This window comes from Anopheles marshallii, chromosome 3 (genome assembly GCF_943734725.1).
Source record: "Anopheles marshallii chromosome 3, idAnoMarsDA_429_01, whole genome shotgun sequence".
NCBI lineage: Eukaryota > Metazoa > Arthropoda > Insecta > Diptera > Culicidae > Anopheles > Anopheles marshallii.
In genome coordinates, this window is record NC_071327.1 from 31903094 (window position 1) to 31920286 (window position 17193).

The window sequence follows — 17193 nt, forward strand, 5'->3', positions numbered from 1 at the left end:
AAGTGACCGAACGCAACCAACACTCAACAAACGGATTTTTTTCTTCTTTGACTGAAGAATTTTGTTTGAACGCTTGTTGTGGTACTATATTGTTTTTGACTGCTTTTATTTTATTTACATCGGAACCAAAAAAAAAAAAAACGATGGACGGGGATTAGAAGGGAACGGAGTACAAATTTGCGTGCACATTATGTATGGTTTAGTGTTTTTTTTTGGGGGCAAGAATGACGATTTATGTTGATGTATTTTTAGCAGCAGAACTGTTCTAAAATGAAAGATTTCCCCTAAAATTATTGCTTTAGACATACGATAAAAATATGTTGGTATGGAGCATACAACCACAGCCGGCTGGGCGATTTTTACGCGGGTGTTGAAGAATTCGTGTGTAAACAATTGTTTTTTCGTTTTGTGCCAACTGAGTGATACCATTTGTAACAAATTAATTATGATTTGTTTTTAGTTTCATATATTAACGCATCACACTCATATAATGGGCGGTACGCAGCAAAACTGCCAACGGAAATAATGCTGATGACGGTCCGTGAGTGCATTATCGATCGAACTCAATGCGTGAGAGATCAATGCGTGCTGTGATATAATACTTGAAGATCGGTGCAACTGTGAATCGTAGTGCGCTCCGTGTGCCAGTGTGAGCGTGTGTGTGTGTATGTGTGTATCGCTGCCAAAGTTCCTTTACTCACACCTGTGGTACGATGGATTCGCAGGAGCAAAACCAGGTGGAAATACAATCAGTGAACCCAGTGCCCAATCGACGTCCCATCAACGATCTGCATTACAGTGCCATTAACAGCAACTACAGGCAGCAGAACAAGCTAAACAGTAACAGTACCAGCAGCCCAACGAATGCGACAACGGCGAACAGTGCCGGTGGCAGTGAGGAAACGAAGGCACTCCTGCCGACGATTGGTCCAAGCGGGCGCAAGTTTGTGATCGTACCATGTCAAACGGGTGGCGCTGTAGGAGATCCCGGTGGGACGGTCCCGAGCGCGAGTGGAGGACCGGGAGGGGGAACTCCGGGAACGAGTGGTGTAAAGGTTGAACCCGGCGAGGGTTCGATGTCCAGCGGACCGAGCTCTATAACCGTTCCGACGGCTCCGGTTGGATCATATATGAAGCCGAAATACTTCAACAGTCTGCGCTCGGTACGGTCAGGTGAGATTGGTTCTACTTGCTAATTCCGCAACGACTTGCTTCAACTGAGGCAATAACTTACACCAAACAATAAACTCTTCCACAGCGAATGATCCGCAAGGGTTGGCGAATGTGCAACAGAATCAGGCCTCGATCGTGCGCAGCGGTTCGTACATATTCAGCGATGTCGGCGGTACACCGCGCCTCTTTTCCGATGCCACCTCGATCCGGTCGCTCGCATCCATCGGCATGGGATCTACCGATGGGCGGCGAATGGTCATCCGAAGGGTACCGAACTCTCCGAACGAGCTGCTCACCATGATCAACCCACCAACGTAAGTGTCCAATTTCGGCGTAACAACTGAAGAAGCGCATAGATTTGTATCTCACACTGACCCGGGCGTACCATGCGGAAGATTGGAAGCTGGAAGAATTATTCAATTGAGCGAATCCTCCGGTGAATCGGTACTGCGTTAAGGGAGGGAATTTCCAGCGAAAGTGATTAACGCACTGACACGCGATCGCACGCATCAATTGTGTGGTGGTTCGGTGTAAAGCACTCCAACCAAGGTAGTACTACATCTGTTTTGTTAATAATGACCCAGTTATCTAGATCGGGCGTTATTAAATTGCGCAATTTGGACGGATAATGAACTGAAATTGAATTAGCTATCACTACAACGCTCCTTGCAAAGACTTGGACAGCGCCTGATAGGGAGCAGTGCATTCTTTGCTCATTGAGACTCGGCCCGTGAGAGTTCGAGTGAGTAGTGAGAATGGGACTGGAACGCACCGGAATTCAAGGTAGATTCGTACCGACTGGTATTCACACGAAACGAGTCAAACAGTTGCAATTACCGCACGCCGTTGGCTGTGGTTTACCACAATTCCCCAGTTTATATAAGACACAATGGGTTAGATAGAGACCCAGGTGGCAGCTGACAGTGATGCATCAATGTGCGTCGGGCACCGTCCTCCGAAGCCACCACAGGCGTCATCACCGTCAAGCCCAATCTCATGTCACAGCCACGACCCGGTACGTTGTCGTCTGATATGAATGCTTAAATTTGTCAACCCACATTTACGCGTCCGCGACTGGACGGATGTCACTGGCCGAGGGACCGATGTTTGTGGCTACGGGAAAGTGGACCGTCATCATGCGCGTGCGGAATGGGGTCAATTCTACGCTCGGGCGGTGAATTGTGCGGATTAAATTGGCACCGGCTGAAGCATTCTTTGGATTGCACGGATTTTGGTGCGTTCAGAGGGGACCTGCAATGGTCGCCCCTGGATGGTTCTAATCCATTCGGGCCAGTAAACGATGGTGCTCAATTGAGGAAATTGTTATCATGGGGGATGGCAGTAGAATTTCGTTCGATTAGCACGAGTCCCCCGTCTCAGGCATGATGGTGACAGTTGGCTGGAGTTGCTGCCATTGCGAAAATGGGACTGATGGGGTGAAAGTGTGCGAATAATATTACCTTTCGGAAGCGTTTAAGTCTAAGACTATAAATTCCTTGAAGAAAATCGCTCAAAGAAGTTAAATCAGTACTTTGTGTAGGCCTTTTCAGCGCTTTTAAAGATGGAAGAATGTACAGTTGATATTGGTTTTCATTCAGAGTTACTAAACTTTGCGTTAACTACCCAAATATTATTAATATGACGAAATTATTCAATGTGAGTTTTTTTTTAATTTAAAATGTAATTAAATAAAAATGTAATGGGTTTAATATTTTATACATTAATGCACCTTTCTCGAATTTTCGAAAGTTCAATCGAAGTTCAATATAAATTTTACTTATTTTAATACCAATTTTCATCAAAAATTGAGTGCAAAATTCTATAAATAAGCATTTAAATAAGAGGAATATGCTTTATAATACACATAAAGATAATATTTTAAAATATTTGAATTCCTCTATCTGCAACAAGAAAGACAATCAATTATACAAATATTATCTAACCGTATAACTGCCAGCAATAATTTTGCTTCCACGCTATTAAACTCTCCCGGCAAGCATCCTTATTACATGCCATTAATTCAAATAGGCCTTTCCTCTGGAATAAAACACTAAACTCATTATTACCCCGAGCGTTTTGGTATACGCCTCGGTCCGCAACACGGTACGGCCACCGTGCGGTCCGGTGTCTGTTGCTCCAGTAAAAAGGCACACGAATCATCCCAGCCACCGCGGTCGCACGGAAGGCCGTGAATTTGGTGAACAAATATTTAACCAGCGTCATAAACTATCTCAACCATTAGCGTGTCTTGTGCGCAAACGTGTACTTGACGTTGCCGCCGTGTAGATACCGTGATTCGTTTCCTGCCGGCGGACTTCCACAGCCTGCTTGTTGTTGTTGTCTCGCAACAGCCTCCTCCGTGCAACAGGAGTTTGCATTGCCGACGATTAAAGTGTCCGGCGGAATGATAAATATCGGATATAGTGCGATAACGAATTGCCATTGCGTGCACGAGCAATCACAGTGAGCGGTTTTCGCTGATAGCATTTGTGAAGTTTTATAAATAATTTTTCTATAAAAGATGCATATAAAATGAACAATTTTCTTTTATAAATAAATGTTGCAAAAGGAAAAAGAACCGACATATCAACACCACTTATAAATGCTTCAATTTGAAATGCTGTTTCAAAGTTGACGAATATCCTTGTACGTGGAACTCACGATAATCCACAAAATGTAGCAATTCACGTGCATTGTTACTTATCAAACCGTACCCTGGCATACGATACAGATTATCTTGCTATCCACCCGAGCAGGGCAGTGTTGCCACAAACGATTATCACCTGTCCTGATATGACGTAGATCTGACGATGGCTTTTGTCAAGTTGACCGAAAAGCCCAACTGCCACGGGATGTTGCCACGGGCCAGCTTAGATCGCTCAGTACGATCCGGAACGTGAACCGGTACGAATCGCTTTGCTTGATCCAGTTCGAAGGGATCAAGGGCTTTAGCAGCATCCGTATCCGAGGTTTTAGTGTCCAACGATCCCGATCGTACTGTAATTATCTCCTGGATTAAGTGAGCTTAAAATAGAACGGTTCTTAAAATAGAATTTCGCGGTCTGGTCATTACAGTGGTGAATATGGTGTTTCTAGTGCAATAGAGTTTAATAAATAGATACACACTATTCTCATTGACAAAATGAGTGTGCAAAGTGCAAAACAAGAACCGACCACTAATGGAACCGATAAGACAAATCCTCACCCGTTGAAGATCCCTGTCTATCCGAATGGAGCGGCGGGTACTACGGATAGGACGCCTCTGATGACGTCGCTGCCAAGCTATCCGAATAGCCCAGTTATGATGCGACGGTTTATTGGAGAGTAAGTGATATGTTTTGTGCAGATACAGAACTACTCGAGATATGGAAGAAGTGACCATGAACGATTGCGATTTAGTGATCAAAACTGGACAAAAAGATTGATTGAAAGTTTAAGTGACGAACCGGATGTAATGACATATGAGATAGTCACAAGATCATTGAAGCAAAATGATTGTGAAATAACTTCCAAAAAGTAGTTTTAAATTAAAGTAAACAAAGTAAACGAAATTTAAAATGCTATAAGAATATCTCCTCTTGTACACCTGATGGTATAATATTGTGTAGGAGATAAGCAATTTAATTTTTGTTCAACAAAAAAAGACATGTAACTCACGAACATGATCGTCAGCTCATGCACTGTTTGTGGCCCTCCATCATTTACGCTCCGCAAACCGCAACCGTTCGGAGTTCCGTCTTCGGACCCGTATCATTTCACATGAGCCGACCTTACGCAAACCACTTCCTGCCATTCGCGGTTCTGCATTCCGCCATTCATCCGATCGCTCTCAGATTGGATCGCATTCATGTGTCACGATGATAGTTTATTTCCATACCCATCATCATCAACCTATCAAGATATGGTTGATGAAGAGTTTAATTGTCATATGCTTATTGTACGTGCATGTTATTTATAGTTCCCTACTGATAAGCATTCAATTTCCAGGGAATCTGAACGGGGTGAAGAAGAAAGGGTTTAGTTGAATGAAGTCCAAATAGATAGTAATGTGCAACTTGGAAATTATTTCATATCCACTTTGAAGTTAATCGTGTACGTAATCCAACAAGCATCAGATATTTCATGTAAACATCACCCTTTGCTCACGTTGAAAATAGCCCGATCATATTTGAAAGCTATCCTTGGTGACCATGATAATGATCGTGTGATTCGTTCTGTGATATCAACGCGACCGATTAGCACTTTTGTTAACATGCAAACGAGCGACGGAATGTTTTTGATAGACGATACTTTGCTCTTGAGAATGAGATTATATGGAGCTGGGCTGGTTCTGCTCCGTAACCTCGTTGGTGCTCGTGTGAGTTCGAATGATGTTAATTAGTTCCAACAACAGCACAGGGCGCCTATAGCAAGAAAAAAAGAAGCTTAAAATATGTTATGCTATCCCGCATATCAGGAAGTGATTTTTAAAGTTGAGGAAGCAAAAAAAAAGGAAGAAGGCACCATTTCCGTTTATGGTTATGTGATAAGAGGCATTTTTGGCACCTAGTGCCGTTCAGCATATTCTGATCGTCGTTCGACCTGGTTGTGTTTGTTCATAAAATATCGTATGTTTATGTGTGTTTACTAATGCTTTAGCTCACTTAACTGAGCTTTACTTTTAGACTTGTGGTGCTAAATATATTTGTCGTTAATTAGACTGTGCGATAGATTAGAGTGGTATAAATATTCTAAATTCACTGTAGGTGGGTCACATTAGTTTTTAAACCATTGTTGTTACAGTTGAACGATGGGCCTTTTAGTGATGAAAATATTTTAATATGTGCCCTCAGTTATGTTATAAAAAATGAATAATCTAATTGACCAACCATTTTCTTCACAATAATAATTTAATTTGTATTCCTATTTTGTAGCCCACCCGACGAAACGTACGAGAATGAAAGCTATGGGGGTTTGTCGGATGACTCCGACCTTGATAATCTCAAACCGCGCAAGCAGCACTGGGCGAACAAGATGCAGTTCGTGCTTGCCTGCATCGGATACTCGGTGGGCCTGGGGAACGTGTGGCGATTTCCGTATCTGTGTTATAAAAGTGGAGGAGGTATGTTATTCACACGACGGAAGATATTCCAACGCATCACAGCGCTAATAATCACCGGCTTACTGTTTCCCGTCGCTCATTTGCAGGAGTATTTCTGGTGCCCTATTTCATCATTCTGCTGATCTGTGGAATTCCCATGCTGTTCATGGAGCTGGCGGTCGGTCAGTATACGGGGCGCGGACCGATCGGTGCACTGGGGCAACTCTGCCCACTGTTCAAAGGTACGTGCGATGTATACAAACAAACAAACCCTCTGAAAAAAAAGGTTCGTCGCTTGCAGTCCATCCCGTAGAGCCAAATCTTTTGTTACTCAGAAAGAGAGAGAGAAACAGTTAAATAAGCCCAATTAACCTTTTTTCCAAATTAAAGTATTCTTGTCAACAGTGTTTAGTGACGGTTATAAAATATTGCTGCCGCTTTTATGAATGAAGCGGGCAGCCTCCAACCGTGCCCAGCCCCTGCGAGTATTGGAGAGGAAATCTAAATTGTGAATGACGGCTCAATTCATTAATGACACGCGCAGAATAAACCCGCTCTAATGATCGTGAGTTCAGTGCACAGCTGGGAACGTTCTATGGCCAGACCGAGACCGAGGTCAGTTGGGTCATAAATCTCAAATTCCGCCCTTTCCATTCCCGTTGGTACTATTTGCTGCGAAACACAATCCGTAGGCACACAGTTATGTCAAGAGAGAAGAAATACTGAGCTTCCTGACTCGCGATCGTGACTCGTGTGATTTGCTAATGGTACGACGGTAATCAATTAATAATCCGGTGGGCAATTCGCTTTTAATAGCATTACCCAGGTAAGCATCGTCAGACATTCGGTCATCTTGATTCGAGTGTTCTTAAACGTTGCGCTTGGCGAGAGCATCATCGATCAGACTTTGTCAACACCTTCAACACATGTTTGATCGATGACACGGTGATGAAGAAGAATGGCAAACATCAACACTCTTTTGTTCCGCCCGAATACATCCTCTAATGCACCGCGATGCAACCCGACCGTCGGTAGCTAATTTAGCTGTCGTGACGATGTCGCATTTATTTATGCTAATGACTGGCACCCCATCCAGGGCACTTGTTTGTACGCGTTGCCAGCGCTGATAGGTGTACAAACAGAGTGCTGTGTGTGTGTGGGATTTTTTTTCTTTACGATGCACAGTCAATGAAGTGTCAATCATTAATCATTTACCGCCGGTGCCGTTAGTCTGGGTCGTTACAGAGAAAGAGTACGGAGCAGTACGGGTTGTGTGCACTGCTCCGTTTTAGCATAATCGGTGCTTAATCATGAACCACTTCCAATGTTTACTGGTGGGCAGTCAAAGCAGACAGCTTGGCACCCGCGATGGTTGCGAGAAGAGGAAATAATTACTAACAAGAAACAGCTACTAGCCAAGCTCGTTGGACCGCCCAGTTGAGGTTTTACAAGATGGCGATCATGAGTGTATGCATAAATCATTCATTAGCACCCGAAACCCGAACGATCGTACTTCATGCATAGCTATTGGTATTGATTAATAATGCATATCAAGGCACCGATAGAAGCATTACAGGCGAGGGAAGTAGTTCCAGACATGATCCAGTGGTGCGAGAAGTTAAATGCTTATTTGCATTGTTTTGCGTACCCACTGTTTACGGGGAAAGCTGTCGCAATAAATCACGAAAATTTAAATACCACTTAAGTTACAGTGCCGTATCGAGCGAATGGAACAGTTCGTACGTAGCTAGCAGCACTACATTTAATTTAAAAAACCACGTTTCTTAACCATTAGATCATCTCTACGAGTTGCGTTCATCAATTAATCGATTTATAATGGAAACTGTTCTGCGCAACCCCTGGCATTCTGAGAGCACATCCAAAAAGAAGCTTTCTGACGATAATTTAATAGCATTCCCATCGCCCTTTTTCGGTGAGGGGAGGATGCATTGTGCAGTGTATGCATGGGGAGGTCTTTTTGATTTATTACACTGCAATGGGACGCATTAATTAGGTGGCATGCATTTCCGCATACAACGCCACCCTACGGTGGCCATTACACAACGGCATAACGATCGTACCGAATGGTGAAATAAAATGGTACATCTGTAATCAGAGCTGGATGCACGTGCGGTGGCCAGTTAGAATCGTTCGCAGTTTCATAACAATAATGCAAACGGCAACCTGTACAGTTGTCATTCAAATCCGGCGTTTTTTTATGCATTCATGTACGGCGAAGGAACGAAAAAATTGCATTCGAACTGGCATTACATCACATCAATTGTTTGCTGTAACGGAGCGACGATGGTTTTATTGGAAGGTTGGCACATGGCACACTCTGCTTATGGTGTGTGTTTTAGCCTTCTGTGATTGCATTCACATGGTGTGGCAATGATAATGGGACAAATTAAATAAGTAGAAAAAAGTAATAACTTAAAATGGTTAAGTACAGGTAACAATGGTAACGTGTAACGTCTAAGTAACGTGCTTTCGACCAGACACATCACCAGTGATGAGATCGCGTCTGTACTTTTCTAGAAAGACTATGAAACGGAGTATGAAAACAGACAATACTCTCGATTAAACCGTACGGATGATTATCCTAACGACAGAGTGTAAATTACTGACAACTTTTAGTACTTGTTTCTTAGTATTTAAGGTCCTCAAACGGTCCTCGTGTGAGATATTACTAATCGGAAGTTCAACACAAAAGAGAGTAGATAGTTTATGGACAAACCATCGAATTTAATCCCATGTGACGCTGTATCTTATCCTAGCCTCAATCTACCCTTACCCAATTATTACTTGTTTAGTTCGCGTTTTTGTCTCTAGGTGGCGCTCTTGTCGCTTGAAAGGTATAAGTATTATATTTTCTTACTTGTCGGTGTCGTAGTAGACTTCTCTCTGTTTCTCAGACATTCGAAACTCTCTACTTCTTTTCCTACAATTATGTTCCCAGTTAAGATAATTTCTACCCTTTTGGATTGCATCGCTAGCTGAACTGTAATTAATTCTAGTTCACAGTCGTTCAATGTTCTTCATCATTGTGGTTACTTTTACCTTCCTGCACAGGTACCGGTCTGGCGAGTGTGGTCGTTTCATTCCTAATGTCCACGTACTACAGTGTGATCATAGCGTATGCAATCTACTACTTCTTCACCTCGTTCCGGCCGGAGCTACCGTGGACGGATTGTTCCCACCGTTGGAACACACCCGACTGCTGGATTCCGGAGCGCATGAAGCACAATCTAACGCGCCCCGATATGTCCCGCACACCGACGGAGGAATTTTTCGAGTAAGTAGCACCATCCGTCTAGCGAAGTATATCATTCACTATTGTTCTTCATTAATACACAGAAATAAAGTGCTGCAAATTAGCCACGGTATTGAATATCCGGGTGCGATGCGATGGGAGCTGGTAGCATGTCTAGTGTGCGCTTGGATTCTGGTGTACTTTGCCATCTGGAAGTCGATCAAATCGTCGGCAAAAGTACGCTACCTTACGGCAACACTTCCATTCGTGCTGATTGTGGTGTTTCTGGGACGCTCGCTTACCCTGGAAGGTGCGGACAAGGGACTGCACTATTTCTTCCGTCCAAATTGGGAAGAACTGGGCAGGGCCAATGTGAGTACAAGATGAACCCTGTACCGATATGGACAGACGCTCTAATAGTTGCTATTCTTCCGGCACCAGGTTTGGATCAATGCTGCAGCGCAAAATTTCAACTCGATCGGTATTGCGTTCGGTTCGATGATATCGTTCGCAAGCTACAACAAGTACAACAACAACATCCTGCACGACACGCTGGCAGTGTCGTTCGTCAATGCCATCACGAGCTTGCTGGTCGGTATCTTTGCATTTGCCACCATCGGTAATATCGCGCTGGAGCAGAGCACTACCGTTGAGGACGTGATCAGCGGTGGTCCGGGATTGATCTTCGTCGTGTATCCACAGGCGTTAGCGAAAATGCCTGCCGCTCAGCTGTGGGCTGTGCTGTTCTTCTTCATGCTACTCTGTCTGGGATTGAACAGTCAGGTATGTGGAGTTGGAATGGAATGAATGTGGTGAAGTATTAAGTTTGAAAGTAAACCCTCATATCTTCACGCAGTTTGCCATCGTGGAAGTAGTGGTAACTTCGATTCAGGACGGATTTCCTCGGTGGATCAAGCGAAAGCTCGTATACCATGAGCTGCTGGTGTTGATCGTGTGCGTCGTATCATTCTTTGCCGGGTTGCCCAACCTCATACAGGGCGGCATATACTTCTTCCAGCTGATTGACCACTATGCGGCCTCGGTATCGATCATGTTTCTTGCCTTCTTTGAGACGATCGCGATCGCGTGGTTCTACGGCATAAACCGACTGTCGAAGAACGTCAAGCAAATGACGGGACGATATCCGTCGTTTTATTTGCGATTCTGTTTGTTAATCGCCGTTCCATTGCTGTTGATCGTAAGTGATGCAACGTAGGAAGAATGCTAGCTAAGATGAAGTTACTGACGAACTCTTTTCTTACTTTCCAGTCCTTGTGGATATTCAGCTTGATCAACTATGAAGCCCCAACGTATCATAATGGAAAGTACCACTATCCGGGCTGGGCGCACGGACTTGGATGGACAATAGCCTCCGCTTCTCTGGTTTGCATTCCTTCGTATGCCGTGTATCAGATCGTTCGTGCCGAGGGCAACACATTTGGCGAGGTATGTGATCGAGCCGCCCTTATGGTCTGAAGAACGAAAGAACACGATTTATTAATGTTAACAACAACTTTCTGCTGCAGAAACTGCTGAATACTTTGAAGCCGAATATTTACGAGTGTAAGATATGTGGCGAGCATCATTGCGATCATGACTTTCCCGAGGAAGAGCTGGGACCGGAAATGGCCATCGTTGAGTCGACATCCGGCGCTCCACTAATACTGCAACCACCTCCACCGGGACATATGCAATACACGCAGCAGCCACAACTACATCACCACCAACAGCAACAACAACAACAACATCCACAGGAAGAACCGATGCTCCGTAACACGCATACTGTTCCCATTAACAATGGTGTACAGAATTCAAACTCAAACGGTGATGAAACACGATGATTTGAAGCTGATCCGTGTACCGTGAATGGTTTAAAACAAATTTTTAGTTAACGGTTTTAGCATTATAAAAAGCTATAATTGCAAATCAACCCATCAAACATGCGGATAAAAGACAACTCAATAACTTTAGTGCAATGTCACCAACTTAGTTACCATACCGAGCGTGATAGGAAACGAAGGCGCGCACCTAACCAATTAGTGTAGTCGATACCGTGTACTAAAACGAAGTGAAAAACAGAAGAGGAGAGCGCTATATTGCCGTGTTCACGTGTTCTTGAGCAGCTAACGCTCGACAGCGTTTAGTGTTTGGCCTTTAGTTTCATTACCAGTTTCTTTCCTAGCTTGTAATAGACCGTAGGCTCCAAGAGCTCTCCGTCGACGGTTGTGCAGAGAGTTCGAAATGGTTAGTTTTGTGACGCAAACCGATATAGTTGAGGATCCGGACATTGGATAAATAAAAAGAGAGATGTACGATATTTGTAAATCCTTTGCTAGGTTCGTTTCTAAAGTAAATAAAACACGAGTACTAAAATAGTTGTTTTGGTGTACTATTTATGCCCAACCAGCATCAGAATTGCGGAAATTAACGTTTTGGCAATATTTGGTTATTGTCTTTGAGGTTTCTGGTTTGTATTGCACATAATTGTTGTAAAATAAAAACAGCAAAATGAATATCGAATGTGATTCAAAAAGCAGGACAAAATGCGCCAAATTCCTATTCCGCTTTACCACTGTGCCACTGTTTGACAACCGTAAATGTGCTCTAGCGGCAAAAAGATAAACTATACAAGCGTCAACATACCAGGTTAGCTCAATCGGCATTGTTTACATACATTTTCACAAGCAATATTGCATTTGCAAGCTCTTGCATCCGTGCGCGAACAACAGTTTCCTCCGTACTTAGTAGTTCTTTCTGGGTGGTGGAAGTGAATTAGCTGTGAGTTGCAGACGAGAAAACAAAACTAGCAGCAGATAGTTGAAGGTGCACTGTGATGGCTGCTGGATGCAGCAAGACGTTCACCTCTAAATACGAGGAGGAGCTGTATTACGATGTGGAGTATGAGGAGTTTTGCAAAACCTTTGAATTTTCCGTAAGTAATCGTCGCTTTTTTGTTGCTTACTTTCCCTCGTTTTGTCTACTGAGAGTCGGGCAAGAAACTTTCTCCCTCGAGAGAAGTTGGCAATCATTCCTACCCTGTTTCGTACCCTGCGTTTGCGTAATCATTGTTTGTGTACATAATTGGCAGAACTCATCGACCTGTTGGATTTGCAATGGGTACTACGGACCGAACTATGAAGAACCGCTGTGTGGTACGTGCCATTCGTTCATTTTTCCCAACCATCCACAAGACGAAGCCGAAGGGCTGGCGACCGAGGTATCGGACGATGAAGATTCCGGTAATGATGAACCACCGGAGAATGGTTCGGAAGCAAAGGATCGATCCGACGGCGATCAGGATTATGACCATCTGGATAGGCCCCGGCCATCGGCACCGCGTAATGTGAATCAATATCTCGAGATGCTCTCACAGCCACGGGAAGCGGATGAATCGGAACGGCAAATCTGTGCCCTACCGGTGGAGGTACTGCTATCGATCTTTTCCTACCTAGACGATCTGTCGCTGTGGAATGCGAGCGAGGTGTGCAAGCAGTGGAAGCGAATACTGGAAGTACACATTCCCCAGCAGATGTGGAAGAAGTACACCAAGGAACGGTGGCCACTATTTCAGCAGATATCAACCATTCCCAACTGGCTGCATGTAAGTGTGGGGAGCTTATTGTAACATGCATTGAGGTTAATAGAAAATCTTTCTTTTTCTCACCCAAGATGTATGGCGCACTGATGAACTCGTGCTTCTGCCGCACGTGTTTGATACAGATGGCCCACAAGGCACCGATGCGCGGACGGGTCAATCACATTCGCGCGAACCGGCTTCGCAACGACATTCGTTCGCTGGATCTTGACGCGACGGAAGGTATCGATGCGGTCGCACTGGACAATCAGCTGTTTCACTGGCAAGCATCGATACTCGGACCGGCCGGCAGCCCGTACGAGGGTGGCAAGTTTTTCCTGTACATCGTCATACCCTGCTCGTACCCGATGTTACCGCCGCAGGTGCGGTTTCTCACGAAAATTGTGCACCCGAACGTGTCCCGCCACGGCGATGTTGGTATCGATATCATACAGCACAATTGGTCGCTGGCACTGACTATCTCCAAGTTGCTCCTGTCCGTGCAGAGTCTACTGACGGACCCGTTTACACAGGTAAGTCAAGGCAGTTTGATAGAATGAATTGAATTGAATATCTTTCATCCTTTTTCCACGACTAGATTTGTATGGAACCAGAATTAGGCCGTATGTATGAGAACGACAGACCAAAATTTGAAGCGCTTGCACGTCGTTGGACGTGGAAGTATGCCATGTACGAAGTGTTACCACCGGTTGAGGGTCTGATATAGACACGAAGACGAGCACGAACGCGAGCAGGCGAGATGATAACTAAGAACTAGTTCCATATTACATCCATTATTACATGGGACATAGATTGTAGTGTTCCCTACTGCAGCGGGAATTGCGTTCTTACTCTATCGACTACCACACTATGTATCCCTACACCGTTGTACATTTGTATACCCCAGCTAAATGTAGGGTGTTGTTTTAAGTAGTATTTACGTAGCGTGTGCTTTACTGTAATTTCCTATTAGTGTTGCTTTCGATGTGATCATTATTCAGAAGAAACCTTTTCTGAACAAAACAAAAAACAAAAAGAAGACTTGTGAACTTGTAGAGTTAATCGTGTGTGTCATGGAATACGTCCACGCGGGAATGCATCATATTGCGTTCGTAAGTTTACGTTCTACGATGTCGTTCAGTAAACGTCCAGTGAATGTCTCCTTGTAGGATTTTTACACTGCTCAAATCAATCGCTAGCCCTTATGGCAACATTTTCCCCAAGAATTCATTTAAACTCCATGACAGAAGGTGTTGCTGTGGGTCCAAGGTTTTGTTTTACATTTGTATAATCGAACGATAAGAAGGACTTATGAATGAATTTACTAAAAAGAAAGCAAAGCCCTATTAGCACAAAGATAGTGGTAGCGATTGTGGAGGTAAATAAGTAGCGAGATATTCCTAAGCTTCTGTAAGAACTTGTAAAAAAAAAGAAATATCAAAATGTACTCGCAGAACGCGCAATGGACAGTTCCTCGTTCGTGTAAGAAAGGGGCAAAAAGGATGCAAGAAATTAAATTATTTTCGAGGAACGCGAATCAGCTTTTTTTAGCTGTACTTTGACGTAAAATACATACCGGCCAAAAAAACGGGAGAATTTAGACGGAAAACGGCTCGAGGCACGGCTATCAAAACAGCAACAAACACAGACGGAACATAATTGGATAATTTTGACGTTTTAAACATTCATTCATACCCGCAGTATGATTCCAACAGAAATGCCGTGCTTGTGGGCGCAGTTTTGATAATAAATACAATTTAAGATGGTTTTCTCCCTATCACCCCACACAAACTGCATATCTCGGTACATCAATGATTTTGTTTTATTTGTTCTAATATATTTTTTGGACAATATCTAACAGATTTGCAGTTCGACGTTTAGCTACCTCTTCTACCAGCTCTATCTCTCTCGAGGAATGCGGTTTTTGAATAGCAAATTTGATTCGATTCCATCCCAACCTTACGAGCCTCCTCCCTAACTCGAATGACGCTTTTCAAGCGGCTACTTGCCTTTCGGGATTCGATCACTAGCCACATCATTCATTTGTTCGATAGGATTATTAGACACATTCTGGTGGAGGATCGAAAAGGACGTGGTGTGTGGAGTGCTTTGGAGAAGAAGAGCAAAAAGGGGAATAAGATTTTTGTACACCTATCTGTATCGGTAGCGGAAAGAGTTTATAATCTAGAGAGTTTTGGTTTTGGCTTCCATTGATCATCCCGAAACCCCGAATGAAAGGTTTGATTTAAAAAAACAAACCCCCCCCCCCCCCAACTCTAAACAATCGTTTCAGCGGAACCGAACACGGTAAAGATGAGCCACCCGAACGTATTGATGGCAGCTGCCGTACTGAACACTGCCGACCACGATTGCGTCAGTTCGAGTATGTGCCCGGCAAGATAAACACCGAGAAAGCCCGGTATTGCACCGACCGTATTCATCAGCCCGAACACGCTGCCCGAATGGCTCGGTGCAAGGTCCTGTGGGTTCACCGTCACCGCATTATTATGCAACCCAGAAAGACCTACAAAAGAGGTGGAGCAAAAACATGCAGTAAATGGCGATGGTGTTTTGATAAAGATGGAATGGAAAAGTACGATTTACTTACCGATGATAATTGACATGCAGGTAAGTGCCATATTAAAGTCCTGCGTTCGGCACATAACAAAGAGGGCACAGTTTTGCCCCAGAAAACATAAGCTCTGGACTAGCTTACGGATGCGCGTCAGTGACCACTGTTTCGCGAGTAGATGCTCGGTAAGTAACTTTCCCATGAATGTCACCGGTGGAAGAGCTAGCCAAGGGATCATGTTTACTACCCAACCCTGAAAAAGAAACATATTAGATCATTCGATAGGAATTGATGCTCCCCCTCCCCCAATGTACGTACCTTAGCTTGTGGGAAATTCTCGTGAAAATACGTTGGTAACCACGAGAGCAGCACGAAAAAGCAGTTCATTTCACAAGCGTGTGCCAAGACACAGGCCCAAAAGCTACTTCGTTCGAACAACCGTAACCACGGTACGGTTTCGGGCGTACCAAGCTTCGTGTACATCCGGCTCGGCATGGAAATGTTAATGATCCTACTCCGATCCGATGCCATCGTGTAGTACCGTAGAAAGAGCGTCCACGAGAGGCCCAGGAACCCAATCACCCGAAACGCGGTCGGCCAACCGAAGTAGTCGAGCAGAAACGAACCGACAATGCCGGTTAGCAGCGTCCCGAGAGCTGACCCCGAAGTGAGTATGCTAAAAAAGCTGGCCCGTTCGCAGGAGCTCAGATTCTGACTAGTGATGCTTATCATGCTGGGAAAGTGGACACCCTGGCAGGCGCCGTTGATTATTCTAACGGTAACGATAAACGGGATCGAATAGGACGAGAACAGCGTTGAGGAGGTGATGATGTTCGGCATCCAGAACGTTATAAGCGACCAGCCGATGGCGGCCAACAGTATCACCTTCTGGCCACCGAACTTATCGCTCAGATAGCCGCCGAGCACCTGCGTTAGCGTGTAGCCCCAGAAGAACGAACTTAGCACGGTGCCGGAATCGGTTTTACTCCATTTGCGTTCGGCTGCTACAGCCGGTACGAGCAGTGGCATCGTGGTACGGGTTGAGTAAAGCATACATGTCCCCGTCAGGAGAGTTAAGAACCAGGTACGCTTTTCATTTCTGGAAAAAAGTTGAACAGTATTTATAGTTTACACCGCTTGTATACGAGATATTGATTCGGTGCCGTTATGACACCCGCCTTGGGAGACAAACAACCTACCTAGTCCATATACTTTGCCCATCGTTAAGATCGCGCAGGAAGGAATATTTAAGCTTTTCTTCCATCATTTGATACGGCTATTTTATCGGGTTCTCCCGCGCACTAGCTGCCCGCGCTGACGTGGTGCGCCTGGCTTGAACGTTGCTTCGATTTCCACCGCAACAACAGCGGCCAACCAAAAACACCCTCCGGAGCACTAGTTTAGTAGAAATCGACACGGTATTGGCATGTTGATCGAGGAGATGTTTGCTAGGTTCTGTTTCCGCTGATGTTTTCCTAGTTGTTTCAGCAGATCCGAAAGTGAAAAGAATGTTTTCGTTTTTACTACTTTTCTAGTGAATG

The 17193-nt window shown here is 44.4% G+C and overlaps 3 protein-coding genes across 3 annotated transcripts; 2 read left to right on the forward strand and 1 right to left on the reverse strand.

Moving 5' to 3' along the window:
• Nucleotides 1–713: 713 nt before the first annotated feature.
• Nucleotides 714–11347, forward strand: LOC128715962 (sodium- and chloride-dependent GABA transporter ine). The gene is made up of 10 exons (XM_053810886.1): nucleotides 714–1173; nucleotides 1259–1487; nucleotides 6087–6274; nucleotides 6361–6495; nucleotides 9326–9548; nucleotides 9611–9878; nucleotides 9948–10289; nucleotides 10363–10704; nucleotides 10776–10952; nucleotides 11033–11347. The coding sequence occupies exons 1-10, from the start codon at nucleotides 714–716 to the stop codon at nucleotides 11345–11347; spliced, it is 2679 nt and encodes an 892-aa protein (XP_053666861.1).
• Nucleotides 11348–12339: 992 nt separating this feature from the next.
• LOC128713765 (uncharacterized) lies at nucleotides 12340–13807 on the forward strand. The gene is made up of 4 exons (XM_053808631.1): nucleotides 12340–12438; nucleotides 12595–13107; nucleotides 13176–13613; nucleotides 13679–13807. Exons 1-4 carry the CDS (start codon nucleotides 12340–12342, stop codon nucleotides 13805–13807), a joined length of 1179 nt encoding a protein of 392 aa, XP_053664606.1.
• A 1549-nt stretch (nucleotides 13808–15356) lies between these two features.
• Nucleotides 15357–16919, reverse strand: LOC128713843 (solute carrier family 17 member 9). Its single transcript, XM_053808714.1, has 4 exons — nucleotides 16852–16919; nucleotides 15971–16751; nucleotides 15689–15905; nucleotides 15357–15604 (listed from the first exon to the last, which is right to left on the reverse strand). The coding sequence occupies exons 1-4, from the start codon at nucleotides 16917–16919 to the stop codon at nucleotides 15357–15359; spliced, it is 1314 nt and encodes a 437-aa protein (XP_053664689.1).
• Nucleotides 16920–17193: the final 274 nt, after the last annotated feature.

Coding starts and splice junctions, on each gene's coding strand:
- LOC128715962 (XM_053810886.1), top strand. CDS start 714: ATGGATTCGCAGGAGCAAAACCAGGTGGAAATACAATCAGTGAACCCA. Junction 9,549..9,610: donor CCGACGGAGGAATTTTTCGA/GTAAGTAGCACC, acceptor ATTAATACACAG/AAATAAAGTGCTGCAAATTA. Junction 10,953..11,032: donor AGGGCAACACATTTGGCGAG/GTATGTGATCGA, acceptor TTTCTGCTGCAG/AAACTGCTGAATACTTTGAA.
- LOC128713765 (XM_053808631.1), top strand. CDS start 12,340: ATGGCTGCTGGATGCAGCAAGACGTTCACCTCTAAATACGAGGAGGAG. Junction 13,108..13,175: donor CCATTCCCAACTGGCTGCAT/GTAAGTGTGGGG, acceptor TTCTCACCCAAG/ATGTATGGCGCACTGATGAA. Junction 13,614..13,678: donor TGACGGACCCGTTTACACAG/GTAAGTCAAGGC, acceptor TTCCACGACTAG/ATTTGTATGGAACCAGAATT.
- LOC128713843 (XM_053808714.1), bottom strand. CDS start 16,919: ATGATGGAAGAAAAGCTTAAATATTCCTTCCTGCGCGATCTTAACGAT. Junction 15,906..15,970: donor AGAATTTCCCACAAGCTAAG/GTACGTACATTG, acceptor TTTCTTTTTCAG/GGTTGGGTAGTAAACATGAT. Junction 15,605..15,688: donor CTGCATGTCAATTATCATCG/GTAAGTAAATCG, acceptor CCTCTTTTGTAG/GTCTTTCTGGGTTGCATAAT.